This window comes from Myxine glutinosa, chromosome 6 (genome assembly GCF_964187855.1).
Source record: "Myxine glutinosa chromosome 6, kmMyxGlut1.1, whole genome shotgun sequence".
Taxonomy (NCBI): Eukaryota; Metazoa; Chordata; class Myxini; order Myxiniformes; family Myxinidae; genus Myxine; species Myxine glutinosa.
In genome coordinates this window covers 58,594,963-58,606,675 of record NC_136266.1, presented here as the reverse complement: position 1 = coordinate 58,606,675, position 11,713 = coordinate 58,594,963, and the positions used below count along the sequence as shown (strand labels likewise).

General features: G+C 48.5%; 1 protein-coding gene across 2 annotated transcripts in view; it reads left to right on the top strand.

The window, feature by feature from the left end:
• The window catches only part of TIMM44 (translocase of inner mitochondrial membrane 44), a 124,637-nt gene that overhangs the window by 223 nt on the left and 112,701 nt on the right, over positions 1-11,713 (top strand). For both annotated transcript variants that reach the window (XM_068120103.2, XM_068120104.2), the window contains exon 2: positions 194-301. In XM_068120103.2, the coding sequence (XP_067976204.1) occupies positions 194-301 (108 nt within the window). The remainder of the gene's footprint in view (positions 1-193; positions 302-11,713) is intronic.

Genomic DNA, 11,713 nt, shown 5'->3' with positions numbered 1-11,713 from the left:
GTTGTGACGTAGACCATAACGTGTGACGGAGGGAACTAGTTGATGCGGTGGCAGAGGCCACGCAGTCGTTGAATTGAAGGATGTTTGAATATGCGACGACTCTCGGCACCTCACAATATGTTAACTACATGTCGTACCTGCACTTCTGTGACGGCGCAAGGTGTTTGTAAATGTCCTGCGTGTTTCTTCGCAGGCGACTGATTGGGGCAGACAAGTATTAATACGACCCGCCGTGTATCTCCTGCCTCAGCTTAACTGGCGAAGCCCTCGAGTCAACACGGCTCCGATGCTGTATTTGCAGGTACGAACATTTATGTACAGTGTTAGTAATTGGTGTTCCAGTCGAATTATAGATGAGAGTCGGGTGGTGGGTTAGGGTTGTCAAATTATGTTGGCCATCAAATTTGGCTGGATCTCCCACCTCTCCTCCACACTACATCCATACTGTATGCATCATTCCACCTCTTCTCCAAACTACATCCATACTGTGTTTCATTTCACCTCTCCTCCAAACTACATCCATACTGTATGCATCATTCCACCTCTCCTCCACACTACATCCATACTGTATGCATCATTCCACCTCTCCTCCACACTACATCCATACTGTATGCATCATTCCACCTCTTCTCCAAACTACATCCATACTGTGTTTCATTCCACCTCTCCTCCAAACTACATCCATACTGTATGCATCATTCCACCTCTCCTCCACACTACATCCATACTGTATGCATCAATCCACTTCTCCTCCATACTACATCCATACTGTATGCATCATTCCACCTCTCTTCCATATGTTTGCATCATTCCACCTCTCCTCCATACTACATCCATACTGTATACATCATTCATTCCACCACTCCTCTGCACTACATCCATACTGTATGCATCATTCCACCTCTCCTCCACACTACATCCATACTGTATGCATCATTCCACCTCTCCTTCATACTACATCCATGCGGTATGCGTCATTCCACGTTTCCTCCACCATACATTCATACTGTATGCGTCATTCCACCTCTCCTCCACACGACATTCATACTGTATGCACCATTCCACCTCTCCTCCATACTACATCCATACTGTATGCATCATTTCACCTCTCCCCCATATTACATCCATACTGTATGCATCATTCCACCTCTCCTCAACACTACATCCATACTGTATGCGTCATTCCACCTCTCCTCCACACGACATCCATACTGTATGCGTCATTCCAACTCTCCTCCACACTACATCCATACTGTATGCGTCATTCCACCTCTCCTCCACACTACATCCATACGGTATGCGTCATTCCACCTCTCCTCCACCCTCCATTCATACTGTATGCATCATTCCACCTCTCCTCCATACTAAATCCATACTGTATGCATCATTCATTCCACCACTCCTCTGCACTACATCCATACTGTATGCATCATTCCACCTCTCCTTCATACTACATCCATACTGTATGCATCATTCCACGTTTCCTCCACCCTACATTCATACTGTATGCATCATTCCACCTCTCCTACACACGACATCTATACTGTATGCACCATTCCACCTCTCCTCCATACTACATCCATACTGTATGCATCATTTCACCTCTCCTCCATACCACATCCATACTGTATGCATCATTCCACCTCTGCTCTACACTACATCCATACTGTATGCATCATTCCACCTCTCCTCCACACGACATCCATACTGTATGCTTCATTCCACCTCTCCTCCACACTACATCCATACTATATGCGTCATTCCACCTCTCCTCCACACTACATTCGTTCATACGGTATGCGTCATTCCACCTCTCCTCCACCCTCCATTCATACTGTATGCATCATTCCACCTCTCCTCCATACTAAATCCATACTGTATGCATCATTCCACCTCTCCTCCATCCTACATCCATACTATATGCATCATTCCACCTCTCCTCCATCCTACATCGATACTGTGTGCTTCATTCCACCTCTCCTCCACACTACATCCATACTGTATGCATCATTCCACCTCTCCTCTACACTACATCCATACTGTATGCGTCATTCCACCTCTCCTTCACACTACATCCATACTGTATGCATCATTCCACCTCTCCTCCACACTACATCCATACTGTATGCATCATTCCACCCCTTCTCCATACTAAATCCATACTGTATGCATCATTCCACCTCTCCTCCATACTACATCCATACTGTATGCATCATTCCACCTCTCCTCCATACTACATCCATACTGTATGCATCTTTCCACCTCTCCTCTATACTACACCCATACTGTATGCATCATTCCACCACTCCTCTGCACTACATCCATACTGTATGCATCATTCCACCTCTCTTCCATATGTTTGTATCATTCCACCTCTCCTCCATACTACATCCATACTGTATGCATCATTCCACCTCTCCTCCACACTACACCCATACTGTATGCATCATTCCATTTCTCCTCCATACTACATCCATACTGTATGCATCATTCCACCTCTCTTCCATATGTTTGCATCATTCCACCTCCTCCATACTACATCCATACTGTATGCATCATTCCACCACTCCTCTGCACTACATCCATACTGTATGCATCATTCCACCTCTCTTCCATATGTTTGCATCATTCCACCTCTCCTCCATACTACATCCATACTGTATGCATCATTCCACCACTCATCTGCACTACATCCATACTGTATGCATCATTCCACCTCTCCTCCACCCTACATCCATACTGTATGCATCATTCCACCTCGCCTCCACACTACATCCATACTGTATGCGTCATTCCACCTTCCTCCACACTACATCCATACTGTATGTTTCATTCCACCTCTCCTCCACACAACATCCATACTGTATGCTTCATTCCACCTCTCCTCCACACAACATCCATACTGTATGCTTCATTCCACCTCTCCACCACAATACATCCATACTGTATGCTTTATTCCACCTCTTCTCCATACTATATCTGCACTGTATGGTTCATTTCACCTCTCATTTGCACTACATCCATACTGTATGCTTCATTCCACTTCTCTTCCACCCTACGTCAATACTGTATGCATCATTGCACCTCCCACATCACGCACACTGCACCAAGGAGTTAATCACCCACACACACCGGGGAGTGGGACACACACACACACACACACACACACACACACACACACACACACACACACAAACACACACATGGGGGAGTGGGTGACACACACACACACATACACACACACACACACACACACACACACACGCACGCACACAGGGGAGTGGGTGTCACACACACACACAGGGAGTGGGTGTCAAACACACACACACCCGGGGCACAGTGGGCTGGAGCCTGGAAATTACCAAAAATGGACTCTTATCAGGCATCAATGGCTCTGAGTGCTTCAGAAACTAGAAAAAAAATCCAGTTTAACAAAAAAAAAAGTAAGTCAAAAGCTCAACTCCAAGAAAAATGGTGAACGTTAGAAGATCGGCAATATTTCAATTTCGCGATAACCTTAGCTCAATGGTTTCGCGGAAACTGTATTTTGCCAATAAATCTGTCAAAGGCTAAGAAAATGACAAAATTATGCCCATTAAACCTAATTCTTTCATACTAAACCATAAATGTACCAAGTTCACTGAATCTAATCAAATATTAGGCTGTACAGCCTTCAAGTGCCAAAAATTTGAGGTTTTCGGTCAAATTTTTTGCCGATTTTTGTTTATTTACCCATAAAATCGATGTTTTTTCCACCCAAAATTTGCCGCATATCTGTAAATATTTCAAAATGCCACAAGCCAGATTTTTACTCCAGTGTATATTTTCTGAAAGTATAGGTCTCGGTGCCTTAGAAAATGCATATATTGTGAAATCTGACTTGTGGCAATTAGAAAAAATGAATTTCACACAAAAGTCAATTTTCGAAAATCTATTGCAAGCCGTTTCCGGGGCGTCTATTTCCATTTTAACATTTTCTTGAATAATTTGAGTTTGAATCAAGTTCTAGGGCTAAAATTTCACACTGGGAAACGAGCCCTCAACCACTCCACCCCATCATGCATCTCTGCCATCAAATCAAATGGACTCCTCCGACGACCCAGGTACATTCACCGTGGCTCCGGTCGCAAGTTTGTTTATTTGCAATCAGGTCACTCCATCCCCGTCCTCTGGTCGGCTCAGCGCACTCTCACTCTTCGTCCCAGCGCACCTGGTCACAGCAACCCACACGATCGCACCTCCTGCCTACGAACCCTGGCTAAATCACCTGAATTCATCCCTGCTGTTCAAAACAACATCAAGCTCACCCTGTTCAACACCCGGTCCCTCAACAATAAATGCCTCATCCTGAACGAATACATCCTGGATAACAAACTGGACTTTCTCTGTCTCACCGAAACCTGGCAACAACCTCTGGACTACTACACACTCAACCTCACCACACCCAATGGATATTCCTACGTCAATAAACCACGCTCGGAGGGCCGAGGTGGTGGAATTGCCGTTATCCACCGTCAAGACATCAAGACCAACCTCATCTCCATCTCATCTGCTCCATCATTTGAACACCTGGCTTTAAAACTCTCTGGTCACACACACGCAGTCAGTCATGGCTGTCGTCTACCGCCCTCCCAAACCACACCCATCATTCCTGTCTGACTTCTCCTACTTTCTGACCCAGCTATGTTCCCTCTCCCCCTCAATCCTCCTCCTTGGTGATTTCAATATCCACATGGACTCCACTGACTCCACAATAACCACTGACTTCACTGATTTACTCACCTGCTTTAACCTCACTCAACATGTCGACTTTCCTACCCATATCCGTGGTCACATTTTGGACCTTGTCTGCTCCACTGGATTAAATTTGCACCATCTCTATGGCTCCGACCTCACCCTCTCTGACCACTTAGCCATCACTCTGACCATCAACATCCCCGCCCCAACACCAAGGCATTATCGCACAATCAACTTCCGTAAGCTAAACGCTCTTTCACCTACCTCATTCTCATCCACCCTCTCTGAAAAAATGTCCACTTCTCCCTTCATTGACCTCCACACCCCTTCCGACCTCACTGACTACTACAACCACACTCTCTCCTCCTGCCTTGACCAGCTTGCGCCTGTAAAAACCAAAACAGTTTCTTTCACCCATTCTGCTCCCTGGTTTACCCCTGAACTCCACCTGATGAAAACTCGTGCTCGCCAACTTGAAAGACTCCGCAATAAAACGGGTCTCACAGTTCACTCCCAAGCCTACAAGGACCACATACAACACTACAAAGATGCCCTCTCCCGCGCCCGCTCTGCCTACTACTCTCAAATTATCCACTCTGGCTCCGGAAACCCAAAAGCACTCTTCTCGACAATAAACAAACTCCTCCGCCCCCTGAACACCACCACCCAGTCATTCACAGTAGACAACTGCATCTCCTTCCTCTCTTTCTTCCAACGCAAAATTGACAACATCTACAACAGCTTGACCACCGCCGCACCCGCTCCCCCTCCAACCACCTGCCCCCCCTTGTCCTGCCATCCCCTGTCTCGGTTCTCCCCAATCTCTCCTACTGACCTCTCTGAACTCCTCATAGGAATGAAAACTGCCACCTGCACTCTTGACCCCATCCCCTCCAGCTTTGTCAAAGCCTCCCTCCCTGCTCTCTCTCCACTTATCATTGCAACAATAAACTCCTCCCTGTCTACAGGCATCGTCCCACCTTCCCTCAAAATTGCTGCTGTTACCCCCATTCTAAAAAAACCTGGTCTAAACCCTGACACCCTAAACAACTTCAGACCCATCTCCAACCTACCCTTTCTGTCAAAAGTTTTGGAACGCGCTGTAGCCACTCAACTCAAACATCATCTCTCTGCCAATAACCTGTATGAAACATTCCAATCCGGATTCCGCTCCAACCACAGTACTGAAACTGCTCTCCTCAAAATCACCAACGACCTTCTCCTCTCCTCTGACGCTGGCAACCTCAACATTCTCGTCCTCCTCGACCTCAGCGCTGCCTTTGACACCATCGATCACACTATCCTCCTCACCCGACTTGAATCCACCTTTAACGTCACCGGCACTGCCCTCTCTTGGATTAAATCATACCTCTCTGACAGATGCCAGTTCATCTCCATCAATAACTGCAAATCCCCCACTGCTCCCCTCCCCCAAGGTGTCCCCCAAGGTTCAGTTCTTGGCCCCCTCCTCTTCATCCTTTACCTGTCCCCGCTCGGTCACTTAATCCGCCGTCATGGTCTCCAATTCCACTGCTTCGCCGATGACATCCAGCTTTTCATCTCCACCAAGTCCGTCTCCACCGACACCCACTCTATCCTGACAAACTGCATCACTGAAATAAAATCCTGGCTTCAAATCAACTTCCTCAAGCTTAACTGTGATAAATCTGAAATAATCATCATTGGCCCAAAAACGCTCACAAAATCCACCCATAACTTTGCCCTCAACATCGACGGTATCCCAGTATCCACCTCCCCTCACATCCGGAATCTTGGCGTCATCTTTGACCAAACCCTTTCCTTCGACAAATACACTAAACAGATCACAAAGTCAGCCTTCTTTCACCTGAAAAACATTGCCCGTCTCCGCTCATCCCTCTCCTCCACGGCTGCAGAAACCCTCATCCACGCCTTCATCACCTCCCGTCTGGACTACTGCAATAGCCTCCTCTATGGTTCACCCTCAAAAATCACCAATAAACTCCAATACATTCAGAACTCCGCTGCCCGTCTACTCACTCATTCCCGGACCCGTGACCACATCACCCCCGTCCTTTACAAGCTTCACTGGCTCCCCATCCCCCAGAGAATCCAGTACAAAATCCTCCTCTTGACATACAAAGCCCTCCATAACCTGGCCCCATCCTACCTGGCTGACCTCCTCTCCAGACACACTCCCACCCGCAACCTCCGCTCTGCTGGTACCAACCTCCTGACCCCCTCCATCCGGACCAAATTCAGATCCTGGGGGGACAGGGCCTTCTCCATCGCTGCTCCCACCCTCTGGAACTCACTACCTCACACCATCAGAGACTCCTCCTCACTCACCACATTCAAAACATCACTAAAGACCCACCTGTTCAACGCTGCATTCAACATTCAACCCACAGCATTTAACCCCTGACTATCTCTTCTCCTTCTCCCTCCTTTTGCTTTAAATATTTCCCTATTGATTCTTGTCTTTTTGCAATTGTTGTTTTCATGTATTGTTATGCATTATGTTTTCCACTCTGTCAAAGCGCCTTTGGGCTTCTGGAAAAGCGCTATACAAAATAAATGAATTATTATTATTATTATTATTATTATTCTTTTAAGCCAAGATATACCCGAAAATGTGTTTTGAGCCCGAAATGCCCAAATATGGTAATTTGGGCCCAGACCCCTCAAAAATCAAAATTTAAAAACAATTTTTTTCTCGTTGTAATAAGCTTAGTAATACGCTTCTAACGAGCCCTCAACCACTATCAGGGGATTCTTTTAAGCCAAGATATAGCCGAAAATGTGTTTTGAGCCCGAAATGCCCAAATATGGTAATTTGGGCCCAGACCCCTCAAAAATCAAAATTTAAAAACAAATTTTTTCTCGTTGTAATAAGCTTAGTAATACGCTTCTAACGAGCCCTCAACCACTATCAGGGGATTATTTTAACCCAAGATATTGATATATTTCCAATATTTCACCCTCTCAGCCCACTGTGCGGGGGAGTGGGTGTCACACACACACATGGGGGAATGTGTGCCACACACACACACGGGGGAATGTGTGCCACACACACACACGGGGGAATGTGTGTCACACACACACACGGGGGAGTGTGTGTCACACACACACACGGGGGAGTGTGTGTCACACACACACACGGGGGAGTGTGTGTCACACACACACACGGGGGAGTGTGTGTCACACACACACACGGGGGAGTGTGTGTCACACACACACACGGGGGAGTGTGTGTCACACACACACGGGGGAGTGTGTGTCACACACACACACGGGGGAGTGTGTGTCACACACACACACACGGGGGAGTGAGTGTCACAAACACACACGGGGGAGTGGGTGTCACACACACACACGTGGGAGTGGGTGTCACTCACACACACGGGGGAGTGGGTGTCACACACACACACACGGGGGAGTGGGTGTCACACACACACACGGGGGAGTGGGTGTCACACACACACACGGGGGAGTGGGTGTCACACACACACACGGGGGAGTGGGTGTCACACACACACACGGGGGAGTGGGTGTCACACACACACACGGGGGAGTGGGTGTCACACACACACACGGGGGAGTGGGTGTCACACACACACACGGGGGAGTGGGTGTCACACACACACACGGGGGAGTGGGTGTCACACACACACACACGGGGGAGTGGGTGTCACACACACACACGGGGCAGTGGGTGTCACACACACACACGGGGGAGTGGGTGTCACACACACACACACGGGGGAGTGGGTGTCACACACACACACACGGGGGAGTGGGTGTCACACACACACACACGGGGGAGTGGGTGTCACACACACACACACACGGGGGAGTGGGTGTCACACACACACACGGGGGAGTGGGTGTCACACACACACACGGGGGAGTGGGTGTCACACACACACACGGGGGAGTGGGTGTCACTCACACACACGGGGGAGTGGGTGTCACTCACACACACGGGGGAGTGGGTGTCACTCACACACACGGGGGAGTGGGTGTCACACACACACACACGGGGGAGTGGGTGTCACACACACACACGTGGGAGTGGGTGTCACTCACACACACGGGGGAGTGGGTGTCACACACACACACACACGGGGGAGTGGGTGTCACACACACACACGGGGGAGTGGGTGTCACACACACACACGGGGGAGTGGGTGTCACACACACACACGGGGGAGTGGGTGTCACACACACACACGGGGGAGTGGGTGTCACACACACACACGGGGGAGTGGGTGTCACTCACACACACGGGGGAGTGGGTGTCACTCACACACACGGGGGAGTGGGTGTCACTCACACACACGGGGGAGTGGGTGTCACACACACACACACAGGGGAGTGGGTGTCACACACACACACACGGGGGAGTGGGTGTCACACACACACGGGGGGGGGGGGAGTGGGTGTCACACACACACACACACACGGCGGGGGCGGGGGGGGGGGGAGAGTTGGGTTACACAAACACGGGGTGGGGGTAGGGGGGTTTGGTCAGGCACACACATACGGGGGGAGGGGGGGGGGGCCTGGGTCACACACACACACACGGGGGGGTGGGGTGAGACTGGGTCACACACGGGTCACACACACACACACACACACACACACACACACGACTGGAGGACACACACACGGCGGAGTAACAGTCATTGCCTGGTTTCCTTTGCTTGAGTTGTAATCAAAATGTACCTTTGTTTCTTCAAAAAGTAATTTATGATCGAAGACGTGTTGATTCAGTCTTAAAATGAACATCATCGGCCTGTCAGAGGCCTATGGACCCCATGACTCTTCTTCATTTTTAAACTTGAATGTATCGAAAACTTTTCGCTTTACCAAGTAAAAATAGATTAAAACCAAATGTTATTAATAAATATTGTATTCCATCGTTAGTTTACATTATTATGTACATTTTTGAAGTACTGTATTGTTTAATTCCATGGTTGGAAAAGAGTGAACTCGCTTTAAACAAACACTGTGTATACACCCTAGGAATATGTAAATATATAATTAGACTTCGGTTTGATCCCGAGCTTCAGTATTCAGTCGCTGTACATTTATTAAGTAATAATATAAATAATGAAGTCCTGGGAACGTTCTCTCTTCTCCTTCCCATCTCTCATTCCCATCTCTCCTTCCTCGCTCTCATTCCCCTCTCTCCTTTCCCGTGCCCACATCTCATCCAACCAGTCGACACATTCAAAACGGCTGTTAGAATACATTTCGCCGATTTTTCTCAACTTTAGCTGAAACTAAGACTTGAACTATCCCAGCGAGTGTGATGGTGAATTATCGTCGAGTTAAAGCCACGAGGGAGCCTGAATGAACTTTATGTTACAGGCCTTCAAAAATGCATTTCGTTCCATAAACGTACATATAGATATCTCGGCATTTTCCCATCTGTGTCATCTTGGGCGGTGTAAGATATATCGAGTCGTGAAAAGTCACGATTATTTAATATATGTCGGCAATTTGCCATCTGTGGCGATACGTGAACGATGCTTCACCCCTCTCCCAACATTGTTGACTACGTATAAGTTAAACATTTAATCGTGACGATGGAAACGTCCGACTCAAATTCTTCATAAATCTCGGCAATTTCCTGGCTGTGTACTTGGGTGGTGCAAGATATATCGAGCCGCAAAAAGCCGCGATTATTTAACATATTGTTACAGATCTGGGACGACGGCTCTCCCGTTAGCAAGGGGGGTTAACCCCTTGTCTGTTATACTGGCCGTCGCCGATCCTGGGGGTCTGTGACGTCACTGATGGTCAGCCACGACCAGGGTAATCGGGCCAGAGATCGAAAAAAAAGACCCCCCGAATACCTGCTTACCGTGACCTCCCAACCAGCGAGGAGACAGCCCCGCCCGAGTCGCGACGGTAATGGACACGCCGAGCAAAGCGAGTCACGACCCAGGCCGTTAACAATGACTAATCCGATTATAGCGGTTTTAATCGTGCCACGTAGACCAATGGAAAGAAAAGACTAAAGCAACTGGAGGAAGACGAAACCAAAGCTTGGAGAAAGAGCACACATTTATTATAACAAACACCAGAGGAAAAGAAAGATCAAAGTTGTACAAAGGTAGATGGATGTAAAAAGAACACAGGGCAGCCTTATCTATACAGTCTTACTTATACCCAGGACAGAACAAAGACAGACTCACACGGGGATGATGACAGGAATGGCAGGAGAAGGTCCGTTCAGCCGGCAAAGGCGGCCGGTTCGGCTCGTTCAGCCGTCGAGGTTCCGTTCCGACCTCGCGTCGTGGTTTAAAGCGAACCCGACAACCGCTGGAACCAACGTGGTTGCGTCGACGCCACGACCCTCTCGCTCTCTCAGTAATGATGGGATTTCCTCTCAGGCAAGGCACGATCTCTCGCGTCAGGCAACCCTCTTGTGCTGTGCACTCATCACCTCTGCTGGTCTCAAGCCTTCTCCCTTCCCATCTCCTCATGCGCGATCCTCGAACGCATATATGAAGTGGGGTCGCGACACCCTCAGCCGTTTGGGTCCCGCCCACGTGCTCTGTTTGTAGCCTTATTTGGTAACGGAGCTGAACAGCTCCGCCCTTGTGGCGAGCCACGGCCACGCCTCTTCTCGGCGACCCCGCCTTCTTGTCCAATGCAGAGCACCAAGGCCAGGGAGAGGGCGCGCACCCCATGCCTGTTGAGCTGTTTGCAGAGAGATAGGGAGTTTGCTGGGGTATGGCGTTATTGAAGGGGAGCTAACCTTATTTGGTAATGCAACGTGGTGTCAATCTAGTGGATACAGCGCCTTAATTAAACATAGAATAGGAAATAATTAGCAGGATGATTCTAAGATTGGCTGCGTGTTGCGATGGCCTAGGGTGTGATATTTAATAATTAATAAAAGGGGATAATATTACAAAGGGGGATATTTACAAGTGAAGGGGGGGGGGGGGGTTTCCAAATCGGTAACAATATCTTCAGGATT